We start from the raw sequence: 27,436 nt of genomic DNA on the forward strand, positions 1-27,436 counted from the left end.
TTGTTCACAAAATGACGAGTTTGGTTGTCATAACTGGCGTAATTCTTGGTGTATCTTTTGTACCACACCATTGCGAAGGTAAATCATTTTTTTATAATCTGTATAGGCGTAATAGTGTTAGGTCACTTAGTCGTTTGCTGCTACTAACCGGTTTTAATCACAAACAATATACCAGGGGCCGGTTGTATTAAACTCTTTATAGCTACATTTTTCATAAAACACGACTATGATTGGCCAATTCTGTCCTTAGCTACAGTTATAAATTCAAATCACTGGAAATTCGTCGTAACAGTTTTTTTTTATAAATATGTATACTTTCTAGGATCATTGCTGAGATTGAAAGGGCCTCTGGGCGCAAATGGTACTGGGCGGATTGAAGTATTTTACAATGGAGCTTGGGGTACAATATGTGATGATCAATGGGATTTGAAAGATGCTACAGTTGCTTGTCGTCAACTTGGCTATAACAACGATACAGCTGTAAAACTCCCTCCAAAAACGCTAGTTCCTTCAGGTTCTGGTCAGATATGGTTAGATGAAGTCAGTTGTACTGGGAAAGAAGAAAACATAACAAGTTGTTCTCATGGTGGTTGGGGGGTTCATGATTGCTCACATGACGAAGATGCTGGAGTTGAATGTACTACAATAGGTATGATATACTTTTCTTGGCACTTATCGACTAATATTTTGGGGCGAAATTTCATTAGTACAGTAGAAATTTCTAACCGAAACATGGCTTGTTAAAAAAAAACTTTTTAAAATAACAAAAATTCCTTGAGCAACACGTTTACACACTCGTTATTATGAATATTTCACGTTCTCTTAAACTCCCGGGTAATAATACACATGCAGAAAATATTTTCTATTTTTTATTAATATAACTCAATGAAAAGATTTTGTACAAATATTAGAATTCGAATAAATTACAAATTCATTCTCATTACGTTACTTTGCTTGTCAATTTCAGCGGGAAAAGACCTGTGTTGCTATACATGTTTATAATATGCATTAATAGAACACACGTGGTGATTGCTCGAGTAGCGTGTTTCTATAACTGTATTGTCATGACCAACTTAGCAACGTCTCTAAACACCATAAATTATATTATATCATTCTGAACTTAATTCCAGGCTTATATTAATTGTGAGTACGTCCGCTTCGGATATTAGTCATAATAGCGTCCTTAAACCGTACTGATCGAGGTAAAGGGTTGTTTCATAAAACATTGGGTATGTTTAGCGGCGACCATTTTATCGTGGCCAATTTGAGCTGGCAGCGCTCGCTGCTTCTTGAAATGCAGAAGCTGAAACTTTAAAATAATGTACAATTATAAACAGCATGTGAACGAGGCTTACAACTTCTAAATACTTCATTAATTATTTATTTCATCAATAACCGTCTTCGCCGTGTTCTCGCCAGCATCCTTGCAGCTTTCATTGGCAAAACACAGTCACAGTCTCCCATCAATTGATATGTACATGTAGGTACTCTACATTAAATTACGACATTGCATCGTTTTTACAATTTTGTTGTCAAAGACCTTAGGAATTCCAGACATCACTTATCTGTGCCGAATTTTAATTTTTTCCGTGATTTCTATGTAGCAATTAAATGGATTTGCAAGTGATCTCATTTATTCCGCTATTATTTTAAGATTTCACCGCTATACCTGTTAAACTGAGATTACGAGGACCATTAAGTGCAAATGGTACCGGTCGTGTTGAAGTTTTCTATCATGGACAATGGGGAACAATCTGTGAGGATGGTTGGGATTTAAGAGATGCTAGGGTTGCGTGCCGTCAACTCGGTTATCAAGATGCTCTGAGAGCTCTTCAAAGTCGCGAGGTTCCTTCTGGTTCTGGTCAAATATGGTTATCCTACGTTTCTTGCACCGGGAATGAACAAAATATAACAAGTTGTTCTCACCGTGGTTGGGGACGTAATTATTGCTCGCACAATGAAGATGCTGGAATTGAATGTGCAACGACAGGTATAAAGTTTACGATAAAATCTGTATTCATAAATTTCTTTTTCTACTAATTCTTCAACTTCCACGTCCATCAGTTTCGGCATTGAGACTAAGTGTCCAAACTTAAATGTTGTGCATGGGAATTATCATTTTTCTAAAAGCATAATCAGGACGTTGTATGGAACAACCAGCTAGCAGACGTTTGTCAGCTCGGACCATCCCTTGGTAAAAGTTAGACTCTCGAAAAATCGATCCTACTTTTTGGGAGAGACATTTCCATGACACATAAGAAGTTGGTTAAGTCAGAATTTCGACCTATGAGCAAATCTGTCTGACCTAAGGCACACGCAGTCGGCCACCTCCGCTTTTTGTTTATAGTCGCTGGTCATGATAAAAATTCAAATTGCGAGTTTTTTAGACATGAAAAATAAAATACAGCAAGACATTACCTGTTTTATTGTTAATTTTTATAACTTTTTTCAGCAATTAATGCGTCGGTAAGGTTACAAGGGCCACTCAGTAAAAATGGCACTGGTCGTGTTGAAGTATTCTTCAGAGGAAAATGGGGAACGATTTGTGATGATGGCTGGGATATAAGAGATGCTAGGGTTATATGTCGTCAACTTGGTTATTCGTATTCGGGAAGGATACCTTCTCATGGTGATTTTCCTTTCGGTTCTGGGCTGATATGGTTAAGTAACCTCGATTGTACTGGTGATGAACAACTCATAAAAAGCTGTTTTCACAGTGGTTGGGGTGTTAGTCGTTATTGCTCTCGCTATAATGACGTCGGAGTTGAATGCTTGAAAACAGGTATATTATTCGGGCCTTGCACTCTTTAACAGATAGTTTTCAAACCGCACGTTGTTTTGCCTTTTGTTCATATCATTCACTGCGGCGAACCGGATTAGAGACACCGGTCAAGTTGCAAGTTCTTTTCCGATTAGATTCCTTTATTTTCACATATTCAAAAAGCCTTTTAGTTGTAGGTCGTTCATTTTTACCATTAAGATCAATGATCTCATGCACTGCTATGTTCTTCTACGATTTTTCAGCCGTGCCAATGAGGGTGCAAGGGCCATCAAGCTCAAATGGTACCGGTGTGGTGGAAGTTTTCTACAATGGACAATGGGGAACAATCTGTGGTCGAGGCTGGGATATGAGAGATGCTCGGGTTGTATGTCGTCAGCTTGGTTATAAAGATGTTATTCGGGCACTTCGTGGTAGCCAGGTTCCTACCGGTTCTGGGCATGTATGGTTGGATTCTGTTTCTTGTACTGGGAATGAAGAAAACTTAACAACGTGCTCACATACAGGTTGGGGTTCTCATAATTGCTATCAAAAAGAATACGCCGAAGTTGAATGTAAAACAGCAGGTAAAAAATTAGATATCAAACCTATGCATGAGATTTAAAACGTTTTTGTATTTATAAATTTCAATTCTCTATCGAGAATGCCGATAAAGGTAAAAACAATAGCGGAATCACTTCTATAGCAGAATTATTTTTTATTCTTTATCGCAATATCGAAGCAAAGTGATTCTAAATCGCAAAGTAGTGCTTATTATTTTCCACCGAGCCATGTAGACTATTCCCCGCGAACTAGCTCCTAATGCACACGAAATTCATTGCGGGATTTTGTCATCGCTGAGGTGAAAATGATGTCACCAGTGTTCTTACGTGCCATATAAATAATATCAATCAAAGTTCAATTTCAATTCAAGGATTCTTACCCGTTGGGTTTCCTGCTTAGAGCAGCGTAGGAAGAACGATAACGGGAGAGGGAGGCATATTAATCTATTCGTGCCAAATCGATTGTTTTTACAGTCTATTAAAATGAATGAATGATTTTGCCTACCCCTAATTATCTTGCTTCTTACGCACTGCTTATGTCCATTTTTTAAAAAACAAATTTTTGCATCCGAGCTAAGAATATAAGCGCCTTGCGATGGCAAAGATTCCGTCTTTGGAACGTACTGCACACGGAATAAAGGAGAAGAATGAATTATAAAGGAGAAGGCTAGATCTTGACCAAGCGTGCAAGAGTTCTTTGATGCAATCTATATGCGTTATCGATGGCCATTAAAACGCCTTCCATCTTTCTGCGCCTGTGGAAAATCGTTCACGGTGGACCATGCCCTGTCGTGCCTGAAAGGGGGCTTTATCCATCGAAAACATGATGACATCCGTGATCTACTTGCTGCTGCTATCGATGACGTTGCTTACGATGTTTCAATTGAACCTGCCCTTGCTCCTTTGACTGGCGAGGTTCTTCCACCCAGTGCTATCTCAGCCGATAACGCCGAGTGGACATTGCTGCGAGAGGCTTCCGGCTTAGATGTGAAAAGGCATTTTTTGATGTAAGGGTGTTTAACCCATACGTCGCAACACATTGACGCCAGACGTTGAGCAGCTCGTTTAAAGCCAACGAACGGGAAAAGAAGTGAAATTACAACCAACGGATTGTTGAAGTCGAGCATGGCTCCTTCACACCGGTCGTCTTCAGCGCCTTTGGTGGATGCGGAAGAGAGACGCAACATTTTCTTTCCTTCCTGGGTGCGAAGCTGGCTGACAAGAAGAATCATTCTCCATCTATGGTGGTTAGCTGGTTACGACGAAAGATCGCCTTTGCTTTGCTTAGAGCTCGCGTGGTGTGTGTACGTGGCAGTCGAAGTTGGAGGACTGCGTCCATCACAACGACTAATGACATTACGTTGTCTGAATGGAACTTAAACATTAGCGTGTAGTCTATTTAAGTTGTTTTTGTAAATAGTGTGTAGAACTATTAACTTCGTCTGTAGAACTTAGCTTTAATGCATGATCGATAATTGTAAATTTTATAAAATTACTATATTTCTTATGATTAAATTTTACGGATTATCAAAAAAAACAAATTATAAAGGAGAATACGTTATTTCAAATATCTCTCTTGCTTCAATTAATCCCTCTTACTTCATTACCATACATATATTTTAAAGCTTATGTAGAGACAGATGTGCGACTCAGATTACAAGGAACATCAAGTGAAAACGGCACTGGTCGGGTTGAAGTGTTCTATCATGGGTATTGGGGGACAATCTGTGATTATAGATGGAATTTGAGAGATGCTAGTGTTGTATGTCGTCAGCTTGGTTACCAAGATGTTGCTAGGGCCCTTCGTCCTGGCCAGTTTCCTTCTGGTTCTGGACAGATATGGTTATCTAACGTTGCATGTGCTGGCAATGAACATAACATCACAAGTTGCAGTCATAACGATTGGGGTGTTATTTCTTGCTCTCATTCCCAAGACGTTGGCGTAGAATGCAGTACAAGAGGTATGAATTTACCAAATAATTCTTCCTTTAACAAAACACAGAATACCTATATAGCAGAAGTACAACTCTAGTATGTGTGATTCGTCATGATTCGTCCCGAAGAAAGTAACGTAAATAGAGCGAATCTCCTCCCTGCCAAAGTCTAAAATGTCACCATTTTTGATATTATCCCGGGGGGGGGTGGTTGCCTCTATTTACGGCACTTACTGAGTGACGAATCATGACGAATCCCACTTTCGACAAAAACAATAGAGTTGTCCTTCTGATAGGTATTCTGTGTACTCAAGTAATAGAAAAGATTAATTAGACTCTAGTTTATCGTTAAACTTTGCTCGTCTAAGATTTTTCAGACACGCCTGTGAGAGTGAGGCTGCAGGGACCATTAAGTTCAAATGGCACTGGTCGTGTTGAAGTATTATATCATGGATATTGGGGGACAATCTGTGATCGTGGATGGGATATTAAAGACGCCAGGGTTGTATGTCATCAACTTGGTTATAAAGATGCTGTCAGAGCCCTTCCAAGAAACGAAGTCCCTTCCGGTTCAGGAGAGATATGGTTGTCTCAAGTTCATTGCACGGGGAAGGAGCAAAATATCACAAGTTGTGGTCACGGCCATTGGGGAGAGATTTTGTTCTGCTCAAGATCTTATCGTGGAGACGCTGGTGTAGAATGCAGTAACGCAGGTATAAATTAAAAAGATTAAATAATCAATTTCATCCAATATTGCTCTTATACACGTAGATGTTCTGTTTAAAGATTTTTCAGCTGCTCCTATAAGACTAAGGTTACAAGGACCAGTGAGTGTGAATGGTACTGGTCGCGTTGAAATATTTTATCGTGGGCATTGGGGAACAATCTGTGATAATGGATGGGATATGAGAGATGCTAGGGTTGTATGTCGTCAGCTCGGTTATCAAGATGCTGTGAGAACCCTTGATAGAAGCGAGGTTCCTTCTGGTTCAGGACAGATATGGCTATCTAAAATAGATTGTACTGGAGAAGAACAAAATATTACAAGCTGTACTCATGGATCTTGGGGTGTTCATTATTGCTCTCATTATGAAGACGCTGGTGTTGAATGCAGCACAACAGGTATATAGCTAAAAAATTAACCAATCCACCAGTACGGAAATAATATATGTTGTAAAACGTAATTTAAATCCATGATTTGACCAAAGGTCTCCAGGCATAAAAATGGGGTGGAGTGCATGTGAACGGCGAAATGCTCCGGCGAAAATTGCGTGGCTTTCAGGGACGAATCACCTGACTTATTAATGCCGAAGTTAAAATCATAATTAGGGGGAGGGGAAAAGATTTAAATGTATATTTATGTTCAAATAAGGCTTATAAAAAACTCTGTCAGGCATCCCCCTCGCCGCCAAATAAGCTTTCAGCTACGGCCCTGCGACTTATGACTGATGTTTTTTGGTGGGAGGTCTACTGCCGAATGCCTTCCCAACTTGTGGCCTCATAGATCTTCCACTTTCTCTGACGCTTTTTTAAGACTTTACGGCTACGCCAGTGAGGCTACGAATACAAGGACCATTAAGCACAGATCGTACTGGTCGTGTTGAAGTATTCTATCATGGATATTGGGGAACAATATGTGATTATTGGTGGGATAAAAGCGATGCCAAGGTTGCATGTCGTCAACTGGGCTATAATCCAGATGATGCAAAAACTCTTCCAAGTAACGTGGTCCCTCCCAGTTCTGGTCTCATGTGGTTATCAGACGTCAGATGCACAGGGGACGAGCAAAATATCACCAGCTGTACTCTCGGTCGTTGGGGAGATAGCTCTTGCCCTTATAACCGAGTCGCTGGCATACAGTGCTCCACGAAAAGTAAGTTGTAATAACGACCCTCCAAACAGTAAAGAAACTAGAAAAGTGCGTCTATAGCCCATGTATATACGTTTAGAGATTTGATCGAATACAGTCTTTTTTATTTATATAAACATCTAATTCAATTTAGGTTGTTTAAGTCTTTTAAATACTTATGTTGTCCAATAATTAGATATGCGCTTATTCTACCAACGTGTTCAATTAGAAATACTTTACTATTCTTCTCAGATTTTACCGCTATACCTGTGAGACTGCGGTTGCAAGGACCGCTGAGTGCAAATGGTACTGGGCGTGTTGAAGTATTCTATTATGGATATTGGGGAACAATCTGTGATTATAGATGGGATCTTAATGACGCTAGGGTAGTATGTCGTCAACTTGGATATCCAGATGTCGTTCGAACTCTTCAGAGAAGCGAGGTTCCTGATGGCTCAGGCCAAATATGGTTATCTGAGATCGCTTGTACCGGAAGTGAGCAAAATATATCAAGTTGTTCTCACGATGGTTGGGGAAATCATCGATGTTCGCATCGCAAAGACGCAGGAGTTGAATGTTCAAAAACAGGTAAAACGTTAGTGATCAATTGGATAGTCGTGAAATGTTGTATTAATTCTCAGTGAGCTATATGGCCGTATTAGTAGTATCATATGCAATTTAAACGACAGATAATGAGATGATAATAAGGTTTGTCATCTAATCCATTGTTCGAATTTCATTTCATTCGGCCAGAAAGGTAGGCCATTGAGTCGTTTTAAATCAATTTGTCGTCGTCGTTAAGACCCGTAAAAAACCCAGACTATTTCATGTATGCATGGTTGGGAAGTGTGCGTGGTGCGTGACTGTGGCAATATTTTTTTCTAAAATCCCAAAATCCTTCAAACAGATAGGAAATGTATGAAATACTAGGCATAAAATGTTGCGCGATAACCTCGCAATCCAGGCTTGCCGGTTGGGCAACAGAACTCAAAGACTAAAAACTATAGCTTGAATAGTTTTGACCTAGCAAACATTTGCATCTTCACAGTGGATGAGCTGTCATCAGCACAAAAAGTCACTTTTTGTCCCTTTTATAATACGAACTGCGCAAAAAACAGATATTACAAGTTAATTTAAACGCATTTTTGAACTAGTTTAGTACTTACCCCACTTGGCGAAAGGTCATGTTCACTTACTATACATTGTCTTCATTGTTAATTTGATTTTCAACGTGACTGGAAACTACTGTGCTGTACTCGAAGGAATAACGGTCAAATTGGATTGCAGAGCCTCATGTGAATCGGCCGTCTTGCTCGAAAAAATTAGTAATATGGCGCTTTGCCATATATAAGGGAAATTTTACGTCATGATGTAAGCGAAGTGTAACCTGCGCAGATTCAACCGGAATTCCTTTTTAAACAGCTTTTTTTGTTTGTAATTCGATATAGGATTACCACTATAGGCTGATCACTTTATTATTTTTTTCTTCCATTTTTTTTCTTATAAGATTTTTCTGCTATACCTGTGAGAGTCAGGTTACAAGGACCATTAAGTGGCAAAGGCACTGGTCGTGTCGAAGTATTTTATCGCGGACAATGGGGAGGAATCTGTAATGATGGATGGGATATGAGAGATGCTAGGGTTGTATGCCGTCAACTTGGTTATAACGATGCTGTTAAAACGCTTCCGTGGCACAAGGTTCCTAGAGGTTCCAGCAAAATTTGGTTGTCTCACGTCTCTTGTACCGGAAATGAGAAAAATATAACAAGTTGTTCTCACGGTGGTTGGGGAAAACATAGTTGCTCGATTTTTTATATCGTGGGAGTTGAATGTACAAAAACAGGTATGGGATGAAACCGGTGGTAGTTTTATTTATCAGATTGAGCGATTCAGTTTGGATATTTTCTTATTCCCACACAGTGTTCCTTTTTTGCAAATACTAAAAGTATTCCAGAAACAAAGAAATAAAAACACATATTACATGAGTTATTACATTAATCCTGCCCGAAGATTTTAATTAAGGCCGGGAATGCAAATTCGAAATCGAAGTTGTCCTCCATTATGTTATGCACGTTGGACGTTTTTGTTAGTTATGCGCATACGTGAGTTTAAGAAGAGTTAAAAACTGGTAACTAGCAAACGTTTGCAAACGTGCGATTGGCAAAATTAAAATTTTGGTTCACGTCAGCATAACTGATATTTTGAATCATAAAACTTTTTTAAATAATATTTTTCATTTGGATTATCTTGAAAATGTACGAAAATTGACTCGTAAAATTGATTAAAAGATGCCTTCGGATAAAAAAAATTGATTCAAACAGATGGTAAAAAATCTACGATTTCTAGTGTTTTTGAACTGGTAAAATGGGCAGATTTTGTATTTAAAGCAAGCATTTTGTAAGTTTAATATGTGGATTCAGCAAATGTATGACACCTCTTTTAATTTATTCGTCATTTTGGTTAAAATTATTTTGATTGGGAAAGCATTTATTTTTGAAGATGAATCAGTTTAAAAAGGAATTAAAATTTCGCTAAAAATTGTAGCATTTAAAACTATTCCTAGCACAATTATGATTTTAGCATAGGCAGCCCAGACTTTGACTTGCGCGTGTGATCTCGCGCGCGTGTCGCTCTTACTTTGTTTACTTCGTCTATATATTAGGGACTTTAAGTTGCGCGACTACAAACAGCGGACTATGAACGTGAAGCAATTAGGGCTGGGACGTGGGGTCACCTCGTCCGGGACGGTTCGTAGTTGGCCATTTTTGCGTTGTACGTGCAAAGTTGAGTACATATTCTTTTTTATGAATAACAAGTAAGAAAGTCATTTTATACTTATACTATGCAAACGTCTTATAAACGCTATACATGTCGTACTTATAAACGCCATCATCCCTTTAAAGCGAAATTTTGAACGTCTTGGGTTTAATTACGTTTGTCATTAAAAAAGTGAACATCCAGTCTGGAAAATAAAGATAAGATTCATTTTGCACTTTGCAGATCAAATCTGAGATTGCTAGCCCATAGACGTAAACGTCTCGTACTTTTCGGAAAGACATTATGCAATATTAGTAAAAAAAAACAGGCATTCATGCGAAATTTTGACAAAACTATCCGCAGGTCACTCCGCCTAAGCAAACGTCATCTTTCTTAAGGTGGTCTTATACAATAAATTTTTTTATTATTTTTTATTTTGAAAAATATAAAAATCTTTTCAGACACACCCAATGGTGGAAAATTGATCATTTTTGTAAAAATGATAACGAAGTAGGTTTTAATGCTAGAACGATGGAATTGGTTTTATTTACTGTAGTTCTAAATATTTTTGCCTCCGAGGTGAACGTCGAAAAAGTAAAACTTTTCCATGTATTAAACGTTTTACAAGCTATAAATATAAAACACGATCTATCTCAATTTATACAGTCGTTATTTTACTTAGACTGAACGAAATACAGCACTTTTAGGTTCACGTCCGCAAAACGGGTGATTTCATTTCACCTTTACGATTGTGTTTGTTTCCAAAAAATTTGAAACATCAGCTATCGGCTTTACATTTAGGTCATTTCATAATATTGAAGGTTAGGTCTGGCTAGCTCAGCAAATATTTTGCTTCGTTTGAAATGGCGAGGGGTTGCTGCATGCATGTATTTCTAGTTGTTAAACGCTTATTGGCTCACCCGCAAGACCGCCAATGAGCGTTTAGCTAATATTGTAAGTTGCGTTTTTGTGGCGTCTCCTCATGTTATTATACATTAATTTTACGAAACTATATCGGTATTTTTTGACGAACTCTTGTCATAATATATAGACGAAGTAAACAAAGTAAGCGCGGCTGCCTATGATTATAGTTGAATTTGATAGTTCGGGAGTCGACTTTATAATTGTACTTGATATGGGATTACACTAATATTACTGATAATTTGATCATTCAGCAGAAACGAGTATTATAAAAATTCACTGTTGGAAATATATGTTTATTGCTTCAGGCGGGGGAATTTTGCATGCATGCATTTCTAGTATATGTAAATCATACAGAAATTGATGTATATACAAAATTGAAAATCGAGTAATTTACGCTACATTTATTTTTGCCTCAAATGTAGATTGCGCTTTACGGTGGTTTCTGGTCATAACAATGGGTAGACTACTAGTTTTAAAATATCTGAAGTTTATCACATTTATTACTTTTCTTACAGCTTATACTTATTTAGAACTATAACCATATAACGAGCCAAAATAGTAGCACATTCGGATTGTTGTTGATATTTTTAGAAATATCGAGATTGAAAATTAATTAAATGTAAACAAGGCGTTAGTTTACATTTGCTTAGCGATTGCATCCTACCCTTGGAATAACAGTTTTTGACCATCAAATACCCTCATATGAGCATTATGATATTCTTTTACGATTTTGCAGTTATACAACTAAGGTTACAAGGGCCGTTAAGTTCAAAGGGCACAGGACGTGTTGAAGTATTCTACAATGGACGTTGGGGAACTATTTGTGAAGAAGGATGGGATTTGAGAGATGCTCGGGTTGTTTGTCGTCAGCTTGGTTATAAAGACGCTGCAAGGGCACTTCTTGCTGGTCAGGTGCCTTCTGGTTCTGGGCAAATATGGTTGTCTGACGTAGATTGCAAAGGAGAGGAAAATAATATAGCAACTTGCTCTCACAGAGGATGGGGCTCTCATAGATGCTGGCATCGAAAGGACATCGGGGTGGAATGTACAACAAAAGGTAAACAGTGGATCAATATTGAATTAGCTAAAAAGTTACGAAAATTTCAAGTGAACGAAATAACGACTGGAGTTATAGTTGAACTCTTGATGTTTAAAATATGTTGCTAATACAATTTTTGCGGCATGAGTAGAATGAATGAAAAGACCTAGCATTAGAAGAAATTAATGGCAATATAGCTGTCGCTTGCATGTATATTACATAAAATCAGGGCGTCTATAAGATAGGGCGGCGAAACGCACGGATGGCGTGTTGAAACATGTGTGATGCGATTTTAGGACTGGGACGGGGCGGTCGGCGAAAAATTCTCGAACGAAACAATATTTACTTGGTTTTTAACAAGCTCGATTAAAACCACTCAATCTCTGAAACCATAAACGCGATATCTAAAATAAGATTTCTCCTGTGTAATTTATAACTCTTTCTATTAATATTGTGTCTTAAAATTGTTTCTTCAAAAGTTAACTGACCGAATTTGTCAAATTAAAACTACGGATACGCACGGCTACTTGGTCTGTTTTTAGATGTATCATACACATTTTGATTTTTCTCAGTGAGGGAAATCCCCAAAAGCATTATACTTCAAGATTTGGTGTACAGAATATTGACGAACATTTGTAGCAAATTTCACTACACAACGTTTTGAACCTTTTTTGCAATCATTTGTAGAAGTGAACGTATTCAAACTTTCTACAACAAAATTGTTTTCACGGCTGCGAGGTCGGAAAATATACACAAAATCCCTTTAAATTATATTATATACTTAGATAACGTTCCGAATTGAAAATATGATATGTTTTTCTTTCGTCATGGCAATGTCGACCTGGCCAAGCTAAAAACAAAACAAGAAAATGCTAACTTACTTGCAAGAGCATTAGACCGCGTCGCAACAACGTTTTGGAATTTTCAATATACAAAATTTCCATTAAAAAATTGAAAACCTTGCCATAGCTCCTAAAGCTGGAAAATTTAGAAAATAACTCCCTTGTTCATTAACATCGATTCCACGTGCAAATGGTTGCATAATGTTTTGAACCTTTTTCACAATTTTCTCTGGAAAACGACAACCATAAAACGGAACCATGTTTACAAACTTGTCTTGGTAACCAGCGGACTGGGACGAGTATAAAAAACACGAAGAAACCCTTTCAAGAACAGCAATTAATTCCTTTACGTTGAAATTAACAGTATTTGCAACTGGAAATGACGAATTTGTGTCATTTGTTGCCAGATCAGTGTCATCCAAACTTATAAACATCTCAAGTTCTTCGTCATCTAAGTAACCCGCCGCCATTTTGAAAACAGTTTTTCGAATCTTCATGGGGGGTCTGCACATCACACATGTTTCAACACGCCATCCGTGTGTTTCGCCGCCCTATCTTATAGGCGCCCTGATAAAATGTAGGACGTAAAGCGTCAACATATTGACCTGTAGATCAAGCTTCTTTTTAAAACGTTTTGGCCACTGAATTTTCGAATCTGTCGAATTTAAAAAAACATTTTTTTTTCAAGATGTAATCTTTCGCATTGGTTAAAGACTGCATGCCCACACCGTCACACGATCCAATTTTCAGTGTAGAAGCCAATTTACTTCAGATGAATCTTTTATAGTTCGTTGACTTGCAATGAATATGGCAGCAATCAATTTGATTCACCATAAGTAACAACTTATTTTCCAGGCGTTTCAGTATCTTCTGCCGTCGCAAACAAAAAATAGTTAAGACCAAAAAACGACAAAATCACCGAATGCCGTACAATACTAATATTTTATATCATGTAAGACTTTACAGATACGCCTGTATTGATCAGATTAGAAGGGCCTTTGAGTAGAAATGGTACTGGTCGAGTTGAAGTATTCTATCATGGATATTGGGGAACAATCTGCGATTATACATGGGATATGAGAGATGCCAGGGTTGTATGTCGTCAACTTGGTTATCAAGATGTTGCTAGAACTCTTCAAAGAGGCGAGGTTCCATCAGGTTCCGGGCAGGTATGGTTAGCTCGCCTTGCTTGCACTGGGAAAGAGCAAAATATCACAAGTTGTTCTCATAGTGGTTGGGGTGTTGATCCTTGCTCTCATTATCTAGACGCTGGCGTAATATGTAGTACAACAGGTATATAATGTTACAGAATAATTGCATTCAATAAATCGCTAAATTCAAGATTTTCAACTATTCTTTCCAATTTTAGCTTACATTGATCTCGTACATTTGCTTGTTCTTTTAAGAATTATCAGCTACGTTAGTCAATCTAAGATTAAAAGGTCCACTGAGCGCGAAAGGTATTGGTCGTGTTGAAGTATCGTATCATGGATATTGGGGGACAATTTGTGATCCTAACTGGGATATGAAAGATGCCAGGGTGGTATGTCGTCAACTTGGCTATAAAGATGCTGCAAGAGTTCTTCAGAGGAGCGAAGTTCCTTCTGGTTCAGGGCAGATATGGTTATTTAACGTCGGTTGCACTGGCAAAGAACAAAATATCTCAAGCTGTGCTCATCCTGGTTGGGGGATTTCTTATTGTCATCATTCTCTAGACGCTGGTGTAGAATGCAGTACAACAGGTATGAAAGTGCTAATGACGTGCAATAATACGATTTGTGTAGGTTATGACCCCGTTTCCGCAAATTTATACGATACACTCACAAAACAGATTAAAAAAACAGATTAAAACTATTGAAAAATTATATTTAGGGTAGAAATTTCAAGACTGAAACTACAAAGGAAATATTTTAAAAAACGAAAACAATTACCAACCGCGGCAAAAAAACCAGGAAATTTTCAAATATTTTTTAGATATTTCCCTCTAGGCTAAAGTCTCGAAATTTCTACACCAAATATAACTTTTTAATCGCTTCAATTTCATATACAGCTAAACATTTGGAGTCAAGTATTTCAGCTTAAAACTGAGAAAAAGTAAAAAGCAGTGACTTCAATTACACCACCCCACCCACTGAGTTATCCTTCCAGTTTGTTTACAGTTCAATGAGAAAGACAGCAGCAATTGCTATCATCTAGCGCAATTGCTCTCAAAACAACTCTAAAAACAAGGATCTAAAGCAATCAAATTTCAGAAATTTCTTCGCTCGGCGCCAAGCATGGTGGCGCCTCGTGAACGTGGAACCCCCGCCCCCAATCTTGAGCTTATTCCTACGCTCCTGTTGTAGTGTAGCCAGTCCAGCCATGGTAATATTTTTTAAAAAACAATGTTTAATTTACAAGAAAACAGAGCAGTTTCGCTTTAAGCCATGTTTTAGACCATCAGGAATTCTTTTCACATTTTCAGTAACCCAATTAGAATGAATAAATATTAACCACGTGGTGTAAAAAGGAGTAATATTTGTTGTTTTCATGAAGTATTTAATATAGGTTTGACGCGCTTAACACCCTCATTGTGCCCCTTCGGTTAAACATTATAATTAGTTTTAACTGCATCTTTCATAGATATTAATATAAACTATGCTATTTCTCAAAGATTTTACAGCTTCACATGTGGGACTAAGATTACAAGGGCCATTTAGTGCAAATGGTACTGGTCGTGTCGAAGTATTTTATCATGGCTATTGGGGGCCAATATGTGAATTTATTTGGGATGATGAGGGTGCCAAGGTTGTGTGTCGTCAACTTGGATATGATCCAGATGATGCGAAGACTCTTGATTTCGACCTGGCTGCCCCCAGCACTGGACCGTTATGGTTAGCACGCGTCCTTTGTATGGGGGGCGAACAAACAATTACAAGTTGTAGACATGATTGGGGAGTTAGTAATTGCGCCCGTGATCGAGTGGCAGGTGTACAATGCACCAGGATAGGTAAGTTATAAAATAAATTAATGCAACTATATTAAAGTAATACTAAATGGTTTTTTCGTGTGTATTTTGATGTAAAGTTTAAACTGTAAGCAATGAGCAACAGGCAACGGGCAACGAACAAAGAGAAACGAACAGCGAACGCAATAGTTTATAGCCTACGTCTTGCTTGAGTCATAGACTATACTGCATGACTCTCGAAACGTCTCAGTCTAATTTCGGAGTCTTATACCGTCTCAGTCTTATATACAACGTAGAGATTATAGGATTAAGGAATATATACGTCTGGGGTTCGTTTCCATCGTTCCGATGAAAAGTGGAAATGGCGTGTATGTGCCTACATTACTCAAAATTTTATGAGCATTTAAGAAAAAACATACTCTAAATCACAGCATGTGGTAAACCCTAGATTTGAGTTTTAAAACAGGACGATAACAAATTAAAGTGGTTATATTTTGTATCACCAAAAATCCATACATTAAATTAATACGATTTTCCCTGGTGGCGAAAAACTTTATAATATTTATATATAGCTAATAATTTATAAATTTGTGGGAGATTAATTTAAGACAACACGCTTTTTACCGCTAAGACGAAATACAAGCGTTAAAAATAGGAATTTCTCGCAGGAAAATATATTCAATATGTTTTTTTACATAACACATTTTTGATAAAAATTTCGATTTTACCTACCGTGCAGCAATATATAATTACTTAATGGTTTCCGTGTTTGGATCGCCTGGTCCAAACACTTGGGAATGTTGCTCGAGTTAAGAATAGCTCGCAAAACACTCGCCATAGACTTATAAAATAACGACAACGACAAGGCCTGAATTTAAATTTAAATTAATTAGAACTTTAAATTTCCGTGATTCGATCGCCTGATCCAAACACGGGCTTCGACCAATCAGAACCGATCAGCGCACGCCATTTAAGTCACGAGGCCGCGTGCCATATAATAAGTAAACTTATTTAATACTCTAATAAGTTTTCTTTGTATAATGTACTCACGAATACTGTTTTGATCTCATGCATTCCACTATTCTTTTAAGATCTCGCCGCTGTACCTCCAAGACTTAGATTACAGGGACCGTCAAGTGCGAATGGCACTGGTCGTGTTGAAGTACTATATCGCGGGTATTGGGGAACAATCTGTGATGATGAATGGGATTTAAGAGATGCTAGGGTTGTTTGTCGTCAACTTGGTTATAGAGATGCCGTTCGAACTCTTCCGAGAAGCGAGGTTCCTCCTGGCTCAGGACAAATATGGTTATCTGAGATCTCTTGTAGCGGAAGTGAGCAAAATATATCAAGTTGTTCTCACGATGGTTGGGGAAATCATCATTGTTCACATCATGAAGACGCAGGAGTTGAATGCACAAATACGGGTAAAAAAATAGCAATCAATACGAAAGTCGCAAAATGTTGTTTGTAATCCTCTCATCTCTTTCTCTGCATGCATGTGAACCTTATAGAAATAAATTTAAAAAAAAAGTTTCGAAAATTGAGGACATCTTTAGTGTCAACAATAATGCTATGATTGAAGGTTATTGTAAAGCCATTTTCAGAATGCAGAATGCATTTGATGAGGATGATTGAAATTATTCTCTCTTTCAAATAAAAATTTACAGTTTCAACCTGCATGAGTCTTGTTTGAATCATAGGCTATATTAACTGTGACAAATGTCTTCTAATTTTGGATTTTTTTTACTTTACTTTTAAATTCTCCACTGCTCGTTGTTTTTTTTCTCAGTATAGAAGTGCTTTGCATAATCATTTTCTATACAGCTTAGAGAATATTTTGAATGTACGTCTGACAGCAGTGAAGTATTGTATGCCATATACCTACAGTAGGCCTATAATGTCCTATATAGAAACTGTTCGACATATATTTAATAACATAAGACCCCTCCAAATGTTTTTTGATGTTAAATAAAACAAATATTTTTTCAATATTTCAAGATTTGGTGGCGCTTTATCAATGTTAAATGCGCATATATATGGATATAATAATAACTGCGGCTACTAATGCTACGTTATTTCCTTACTTCCCCCTATTTTTTCAAGATATTAATGCATTATACTATATATACCGAGTTAATTATAAACTTGCCAAATACCGTAAGTAGTTCTCGTTGTAATTTGCTTACGAATACTTGTTTGATCTGATGCATTCCATTGTTCTTTTAAGATCTTGCCGCTATACCTGTAAGACTTAGATTACAGGGACCATCAAGTCAGAATGGCACTGGTCGTGTTGAGGTATTCTATCGTGGACAGTGGGGTACAATCTGTGATGATAGATGGGATATGAGAGATGCTAGAGTTGTTTGTCGTCAACTTGGTTACATAGATTCATTTAGGGCCCTTGACGGTCGCCAGGTTCTTTCTGGTTCTGGGAAGATATGGTTATCTCACGTGGAATGCACTGGGGACGAACAAAACATAACAGAGTGTTCACACCGTGGTTGGGGAGTTCATTCTTGCTCTCATTACGAAGACGCCGGAGTTGAATGTTTAACAGCAGGTATAAGTATTTAATTTTTATAATAATTAAACTCGTTCAATTAAATCGATTCTGGCATGAGGCTGTCTTATACAATGCCATGCGTATATCAATACTTTCAGGGATGTTTGGAGACGTCATATTGATTTACAGATTTGCATGATCTAGCTGTAGTGAAATATTGCAGGGTTTCAATTAAGTGCTGTAAAATTTTAATCGATAAGTAAACATATTTTGTCGCAAAATAAATTTCACGGTCTCCATTTGGTGGTCACATTTCTTGACCACAAAAAAATTAATACCTCGTACACACACTGCGATATTCTTTTACTATCTTGCAGAGGTGTCACTAAGGTTACAAGGACCATTTAGTGCGAATGGTACTGGACGTGTCGAGGTGTTCTTCAATGGACGTTGGGGAACAATCTGTGATGATGAATGGGATATTAGAGATGCTAAGGTTGTTTGTCGTCAACTTGGTTATAGAGATGTCGTTCGAACTCTTCAGAGAAGCGAGGTTCCTCCTGGTTCAGGTCAAATATGGTTATCTGAGATCTCTTGTAGCGGAAGTGAGCAAAATATATCAAGTTGTTCCCACGATGGTTGGGGAAATCATCATTGTTCACATCATGAAGACGCAGGAGTTGAATGCACAAATACGGGTAAAAAAATCGTAAAATGTTGTTTGTAATCCTCTCATCTTTTTCTCTGCATGCATGTGAACCTTATGAAAGTAAATTTAAAAAAAATTTCGAAAATTGAAGACATCTTGAGTGTCAACAATAATGATATGATTGAAGGTATTGTAAAGCTATTTTCAGAAGGCAGAATGCATTTGATGAGGATGAATGAAATGATTCTCTCTTTCAAATAAAAATTTACAGTTTCAACCTGAGTCTTGTTTGAATCATAGGCTATACTAACTGTAAAAAACGTCTTCTAATTTTGGATTTTTTTTACTTTACTTTTAAATTCTCCACTGCTCGTTGTTTTTTTTCTCAGTATAGAAGTGCTTTGCATAATCATTTTCTATACAGCTTAGAGAATATTTTGAATGTACGTCTGACAGCAGTGAAGTATTGTATGCCATATACCTACAGTAGGCCTATAATGTCGTATATACAAACTGCTTTGACAAATATTTAATAACATAAGAATGCTCCTGGTGTTTTTTTTGGTGTTAAATGAAACAAATATTTTTCAATATTTCAAGATTTGGTAGCGCTTTATCAATGTTAAATGCGCATATATATGGATATAATAATAACTACGGCTACTATAATGCCACGTTATTTCCTTACTTCTCCCTATTTTTCCAAGATATTAATGCATATATATATATATATATATATATATATATACAGAGTAATACATAAACTTGCTAGATACCTTAACAGTTCTTTTTGTAATGACTAGTCTATTATTTTAAGATCTTGCCGCGATACCTGTAAGACTTAGATTACAGGGACCATCAAGTGCGAATGGCACCGGTCGTGTTGAGGTATTCTATCGTGGACAATGGGGAACAATCTGTGAAGATGGATGGGATATCAGAGATGCTAGGGTTGTTTGTCGTCAACTTGGTTACGTGGATTCATCCAGAGCTCTTGACGGTCGCCAGGTTCCTTCTGGTTCTGGGAAGATATGGTTAGATGACGTCGAATGTACTGGGAAAGAACAAAACATAACACAGTGTTCGCACCGTGGTTGGGGAGTTCATTCTTGCTCTCATCACGAAGACGCCGGAGTTGAATGTTTAACAGCAGGTAAAAGTATTTTATTTTATTAATGAATAAAATCATTCAATTAAATCGATTCTGGTATGAGGTTGTCTTACAATGCCCTGCGTATTTCATTGCAAATACTTCCAGGCATGTTTTGAGACATCATAATTTCTAAACTACGCAAATGAAAACTGTCCGAAATCCTATTTCAGTCACACAGAGAAATGACCTTTCATGTGATTTAGAACAAAATCGAATCCCTTGTTGTTCGCAGCTATAAAATACAAAACGAGGAAAAAACAAGCTGTATCAATGATAAAACCCGATCATTCAATTATATCACAGGCTTGTCATGCGTTGAGAGACACAAAATTAATGGAATCTAGCTATAGTGAAATATACAAGTGTTTCAATTTAATGCTGTAAAGTTTAAATCGATGAGTAAACGTATTTCGTCTGAACATAAATTTCACGGTCTCCATTTGGTTGTAAAAGTTCTTTACCATAAAAAAAATTATTATTTCGTACATACACTGCGATATTCTTTTATTATTTTGCAGCGGTGTTACTAAGGTTACAAGGACCATTTAGTGTAAATGGTACTGGACGTGTCGAAGTATTCTACAATGGACTTTGGGGAACGATTTGTGATGATGGATGGGACTTGAGAGATGCTAGGGTTGTCTGTCGTCAGCTTGGTTACAAAGATGCTGCAAGAGCACTTCATGATGGCCAGGTCCCTTCTGGTTCTAGGAGAATATGGTTGTCTGATGTGGATTGCAATGGCGACGAACTAAATATAACATACTGTCCTCACAGCGGTTGGGGTTCTCATAGTTGCTGGCACAGAAAGGATGTCGAGGTGAAATGTACAACAAAAGGTATAACTTAAGTTGGCGATCATATGCCCATTAAGAAAGACGTGACGTGTTTACATGCGAACAACATTTCACAACCGAATAAATAGAAAGATCCAAAAGAGTTTATTCTATTCACAGAACCCTTGCTTACGAAATTGTCACCAGTATAGGCAATTACAAGTGGGAGAGGGCATACTCATACAGTATATTTATGTTGTGCATGTAATGTTGGGCATACTCGTATATTTATGATCCGCGAGCGGTGAAGCATGCAGCGACCACATGCATCAAGCCTAATATGCACATTTAAACACAATCAGTTGGCCGAACGTAGAAATATGAAATAAAACAAAATATTTCGAACACTAAAACGTTGCGAAAAGGCTGCTCTATACGCCGATCCAGTGGTCGACAAACAGTCCTTTATTCATTCATTCAGTTTAACTCATGCAGACCGCAAACGATGCCTTGAAAAAGGTCTCGCAACCAAATTGATTCACTCAGAGTAATAACTTTACCACTTCTCTGTGTGATACCATCCAGGCGTTTGCTCTTCTGCCGTCACAAACAAAAAATAGTGAAGACAAAAAACGACAAAAAAAGTTTGAAAAAGCACCGAATGCCATATTGAAATTTACCTCCACTGTTGAAATTATAATATATGACTCTGCTGACAACACGAATATTTTATATCACCATATATTTTACATCATATATTTTATATAAGACTTTACAGATACGCCTGTATCGATCAGACTACAAGGGCCTTCGAGTAAAAATGGCGTTGGTCGAGTTGAAGTATTCTATCACGGATATTGGGGGACAATCTGTGATAGTGGGTGGGATATGAGAGATGCCAGGGTTGTATGTCGTCAGCTTGGTTACCAAGATGTTGCTAGAACTCTTCAAAGAGGCGAGGTTCCATCAGGTTCTGGGCAGGTATGGTTAGCTCACCTCGCTTGCACTGGAAAAGAACAAAATATCACAAGTTGTTCTCATAGTGGTTGGGGTGTTGATCCTTGCTCTCATCGTGAAGACGCTGGCGTAATATGTAGTACAACAGGTATATAATGTTACAGAATAATTACATTCAATAATTGGATACATTTAAGAGTTGCAACTCTTCATTCCAATTTTACCTTACATTGTCTGATAAATTTCGTTGTTCTTTTCAGATTTATCAGCTATGCCTGTCCGTGTAAGATTACAAGGTCCATTGAGCGCGAAAGGTATTGGTCGTGTTGAAGTATCGTATCATGGATATTGGGGGACAATTTGTGATCTTAAATGGGATATGAAAGATGCTAGGGTTGTATGTCGTCAACTTGGTTATAAAGATGCTGCCAGAGTTCTTCAGAGGAGCGAGGTTCCTTCTGGTTCAGGACAGATATGGTTACACAACGTCGCTTGTACTGGCCAAGAACAAAATATCACAAGCTGTTCTCATCCTGGTTGGGGGGCTCCCGGTTGTGATCATGCTGTAGACGCTGGTGTAGAATGCAGTACGACAGGTATGAAGTTGCAATAATTCAACTCCATAATTGTGTACATTCATGTGGTCTACATTTTAATTTTTTTCGGAACTGTATCTTATATCTGCTTCATGATATTCTGTCAAGAAACTGCGCCGTGTATTTTCATTCTTTTCTAAAGTGGAAGTCAAGTCCGCTCTGCTCGTAACAATGGAGGACGGTCGGCGTTAGATCATATCGAACTAACGTACATGAGGTCATAAATTTTGCAATAACGGAAGTATAATAACAGAAGTCCTACATGAAGTCTTTCTAGAGCTGGTTCGTAAAAATGATAAAATAAAAATGGCGATGAATGATGATACATTTATACATTTATAAATGTACACGAAAGTGTAAATGTCTGTTACCCTCATACCCAGTATAGGAGTGATCATATACTTATGTAATAGTATCTCTGGCTTTACCCTAATTACGGTTAGGGTTAAGGTTATTGAAAATTTTATGACGTCATGTACGTTAGTTCGATATGATCTAACGCCGACCATGGAGGACCCTCTCAAGTACGAATTGCCTAAATTTCGCATGTTTCCAATGAGAATAAACACTGTATATATACTTCACGTTCGTTTAGAAGTGTAGATAACCTAAATATAGTATTAGATATTCACAAAGCCATTGTATTTAGAAGTTCAAAATGTAAACAAACCATATGTTTACATACGGACTTGACTTCCACTTTAATCTGATTTGTGTGACGAAGACTTTAATTTTCCAATTTGTCGTTGAAATTTGTACTACGCAACCAAAAACAGAGAAATAGTTTTGTGTGCCTCCGTCGGGAAAATGTTTCAGGCCGGCCCTTATACGAGTTTACAAACTACAAAAAAAATATTATTTGAAATATTATTTTCCTCTGCCTGAAATTTTCTTAAAATTATTTCCTGAAGTCTTCATGTTCAAAGAACACTTGTAAATTGAATTCATAATACAGCTACTACGATAGCTCATCAACATTAGGTTAGGCACATGAAAAGTTCGACGTTTCAAGATTATTCTTTAAAGATATATTGATGTTTATTTATTCAGTTAAATTTATTGAAATGAAGGGATGTTTTAAGGGTGCGGGTTGTTGACGTTTTCCGAAGTCCAACAGGACAAACTCTATACATTTGCTACATTAAAAGAGCAATATAGGAATCATGTTAAATGTTTTATACATTGGACTTAAATAACTAAACGTTCGAGAAAAATTAATATTGGCCAATTGAAAAACAACACCCATGCAAGATTCCAACCAAAATTATAAAAAGCACAATTTCGTACACGGATGAAAAGATGTAATTTTCGCATAGGAGAACGTTGTTTGTTTGAACTACTTAAACAACACCTTTTCGTTATCTGTCTACCACCTGATGATATCTTTACCAAACAAACTGTAGTGGACGATATTTGCTAAGCAATCTACATACTTACATGCATATACCTACTTAATTAGTACATAATTATTATATGCATACCTATTTAATGCATTTAAATTAATTTCATACGCTACACTGTTTTTAAAGATTTTTCAGCTATGCCTGTGAGACTAAGATTACAAGGACCGTTAAGTGCTAATGGTACTGGTCGTGTTGAAGTATTTTATCATGGCTATTGGGGGCCAATATGTGATTTTTTTTGGGATGATCGAGATGCCGAGGTTGTGTGTCGTCAACTTGGATATGATCCAGATGATGCAAAGACTCTTGATTTCGATCTGCCTGCTCCAAGTACTGGGCCGTTATGGTTAGCACGCGTCCGTTGTGATGGGGACGAACAAACAATTACAAGTTGTAGACATGATTGGGGAGTTAGTAATTGCGCCCGTGATCGAGTGGCAGGGGTTCAGTGCTCCAGGATAGGTAAATTAAAGAAAAAATCAGTAAAGCTCGGTAGTCTAATCATGCTATACAATTATATCTAACGTATATACAGTTTCAAATATGAGAAAATATTTTTAACCTCGGTCTTTAGCGCGTAAATCATAAAGTATTGATGCTTAACAAGTAGATGATAAATTCAGTAAACTGCACGACTGAAAAAGATTAGATACAGTAGCTTCAATATTAGCATTTAACAATGTTGTGCATTTAACAATGTTGTGCTGCCCAAATTGTTCAGAAATATTATTAATATTGAGCAATATTCACAATGCTTAATTAACTTTGAACGATATTCATTTTCAACAGTATTGTTCAATGTTGTTGACAAGTGTGAACAATATTGGCAGCAAGAGGCCTCGATCATTTTACAGTGATTTCTTTTGTGGCATTTTCACTGCTATATAAGTATAGGATTTTAAATGTTGGAATCTTTTTATTGATTAAGAGGGTGTTTATTTGGAAGCCGAGCTGGCCTGCCATGGCCGCAAGACCTCGCCATGATTGCGATTCCTAATAAAAACTTTTGTTCGTTTATATGGACAAGCTTTTGGCGAGATGCCGCTTGAAAGAGGCGAGATCTTGCTTAGCGGGATCCAACGGAACTCCAAGCAAGCTGGCCCGGTTGCCGCAAGGTGGAGCCCATTCTTAATTTTTTTATGTTTCCCAGCGTTTGTCTTTATTGTCTTGAACACTACATGGCTATAAACGAACAAGTGGTGGAAATTTACTTTAATGGATGCTGATCTTTATGAACTTTATACGTAAAGCCAAATTGCGCTTCAAACGCGAAGACAATTAAACACGTTGCAAATAAAGCCCGGCTCCCAAATAGAAAGCCCCTACGAAGGCCAATATCTTATTTATCAATATAATTTTTATTAAAGAACACTTCTCCACAGCACTTTATATCAACCATTTTCTCTAATTTTTTTAAGATTTTTCAGCTCTACCTGTGAGACTTAGGTTGCAAGGACCATCAAGTGCAATTGGGATTGGTCGTGTTGAAGTACAATATCGTGGATATTGGGGAACAATCTGTGATAGCAAATGGGATATAGAAGAGGCTAGGGTTGTGTGTCGTCAACTTGGATATCCGGCTGCTGTTAGGACTCTTCGAAAAAACGAGGTTCCATCCGGTTCTGGCAAGATATGGTTAGATTACGTCCGTTGCACAGGGAAAGAAAAAAGTATAGTGGATTGTTCTCTTAGTAGTTGGGGGGATGATCACTGCTCGCATAAGGATGACGTCGGAGTTGAATGTAAAGCAAAAGGTGAGAGATTATGCATTTACTGACGTAAAGATGTAGACATAATTTATATAGTATACTTCTCCAGGTTGTACAAAAAGTATGTACGATTTCATTTCATAGTATACTAGAAATAGAAGCATGTAGCAACCCCATGTCATTTGAAACGAAACAAGTGATTTTCTGAGCTTGCCAGTTGCTCATGTATAAACCAGGCGCGATTTTCTCAGTTTAGTCTCTTTTCTTCGTCAAACAACTGTGAATACATTCACTACATTTATATGATCGCAACAATTTATCCATCATTTTATAAGAATAGCCACAATAGTTGCGTTGTAAATAATGTAAATAAACCGCGGTACATATTATGTCTAGGATGTGAATACTTCGACGCGTAAATCGATACAAAAAATATACTTATAATGAGTACTGTGTACCGCCAAAATGATTTGATCACTGCACAAAATGTCCGTTTTGTATAGCATTAATTATGTACTCTATGCAGAAAACCCGATCCGCTCTTACATTAGAGCTGCGTATGAATTGAAGATTATTTGAATTTGACAAAGTTCGTTAATTTTCAGTTTCAGATAAATCAAAGTCAGAAGGTGAATCGGACAGCGCAGCTGAATGGCCGATATTTATGATAATACCAGCAGTCATCATCGCTGGGATTATCATTGCCTGTGTCGTGATATTTTATCGTCGTCGAAAGTTGAGAAGAAGGAATATTGAACCTGATTCCAATCCGCAAACTACAATTAAAAATCCAGTTTACGGTGAGTTGGATTATGTCGGTCTCAAACAAAACCGTTATGAGTCAGAAGAAGCTGCAGATAACTTGGGTTACGTCACTAAAGATTTAGTTGAAAATACTGCGATGTGATTGGTTGAAAGTGACGCAGACGAATATTTGGTAATATTATCTTAAAAAATTTAGTGTAGTGCGAATTATTTTCGTCTTGTCAAGAGCTGACGTTATAAAAGTTTAAAAACTGATGAACACTTAGAGAACGAGTTATAAAGGGAGTTGTACTTACAACAATGGCGAAATGGAGCTGTCATTAGCGTAACCAATCAAAACCCGCGCGATATATAGATATAGTACGTTTGTTATTATACTAGATTCTATTATTAGATAATGTCAATGGTATTTTTATGCATGTAGAGTAGTGTATTTGGGTAATGAAATAATAGATGAGTCCGAAAGAGAGGATTTGATTAATTCTGTGTAAATTTTTTGTGTAAATGATTTTCAAGATATTCTGGCCGTAGTAAACGTTGTAGTATATTTCGTTAAGAAAACTTGGCAACCTTGTCATAATAATAGACCGTGTAGACTCGCGTACACGCGCGAGCGCCACGAGAAGCGAAAGATTTCTGTGCTGCCTAAATGATTAGGGCAAATGTTGGAGTTTTGGAGTACAATTTCAGCTGTGAAATAAGTGGCAAATGTTGAAACATACTAATAAATCTGAATTACCACTATCCTCAAATTTTAATTTATGACCTGTGAAATCAGACTTGACTTCATTAAAAGCCTGGTGTTATTTATCCTTATTCTTCTAACTAATAGTATGAAAGGAGAAAATTTAAATTTTAATTTACAGTTGAGAAAAATTAAGCGTGTTTTCGCTTAAATATAATAAAATTACTTGGTATTTTGGAGTGTCTAAGTCATATATGCAATGAAGGAAATGATAATTCAGTTTTGTTGAAGATCTGGCTTTTGATTGGTTCATTTATACACCCAGATATACCCAGATATTGCATACCCATACAGATATTGGTTGATTTATATACCCAGATATACCAAGATATGAGAGCTGGAACGAGCTTCTAAGACGAACCCACATTTCTAACTTACACCTCTGATTAGTTGGATAAGGATCAGCCCACTGGTTGATGACGTGTGCAAGTTTAACTCAACCGTCAATATAAAAGTTAAAATAAAAGCCATATGGTTTCTGGTAGGCTCCTAGCCCCCATTTGTGATAAAAACAATTTTATATTATCTTATATATGTAAATATTGGGCGCACTTATTAAAA

General features: G+C 37.3%; 1 protein-coding gene across 1 annotated transcript; it reads left to right on the forward strand.

Annotated features, from left to right (window-relative positions):
• Nucleotides 1–26,789, forward strand: LOC114529970 (deleted in malignant brain tumors 1 protein-like). Its single transcript, XM_028551541.1, has 25 exons — nucleotides 1–78; nucleotides 323–649; nucleotides 1,655–1,990; nucleotides 2,453–2,782; nucleotides 3,025–3,345; nucleotides 4,947–5,282; nucleotides 5,624–5,968; nucleotides 6,042–6,377; nucleotides 6,790–7,128; nucleotides 7,357–7,692; nucleotides 8,612–8,947; nucleotides 11,522–11,842; nucleotides 13,624–13,959; nucleotides 14,073–14,408; nucleotides 15,320–15,655; nucleotides 16,705–17,040; nucleotides 17,844–18,179; nucleotides 18,500–18,820; nucleotides 19,589–19,924; nucleotides 20,443–20,763; nucleotides 21,470–21,805; nucleotides 21,918–22,253; nucleotides 23,783–24,118; nucleotides 25,075–25,410; nucleotides 25,971–26,789. Exons 1-25 carry the CDS (start codon nucleotides 12–14, stop codon nucleotides 26,270–26,272), a joined length of 8,034 nt encoding a protein of 2,677 aa, XP_028407342.1. The 5' UTR covers nucleotides 1–11; the 3' UTR covers nucleotides 26,273–26,789.
• Nucleotides 26,790–27,436: the final 647 nt, after the last annotated feature.

This window comes from Dendronephthya gigantea, unplaced genomic scaffold (genome assembly GCF_004324835.1).
Source record: "Dendronephthya gigantea isolate DGI-Jeju-01 unplaced genomic scaffold, DenGig_1.0 000058F, whole genome shotgun sequence".
In the NCBI taxonomy this organism is placed as follows: domain Eukaryota; kingdom Metazoa; phylum Cnidaria; class Anthozoa; order Malacalcyonacea; family Nephtheidae; genus Dendronephthya; species Dendronephthya gigantea.

Excerpts from the sequence above, each read along its gene's own strand:
- LOC114529970 (XM_028551541.1), top strand. The coding sequence starts at position 12 with ATGACGAGTTTGGTTGTCATAACTGGCGTAATTCTTGGTGTATCTTTT. Across the intron at positions 650-1,654 it reads AGTTGAATGTACTACAATAG|ATTTCACCGCTATACCTGTT; the intron begins GTATGATATACT and ends TATTATTTTAAG. Across the intron at positions 8,948-11,521 it reads AGTTGAATGTACAAAAACAG|TTATACAACTAAGGTTACAA; the intron begins GTATGGGATGAA and ends ACGATTTTGCAG.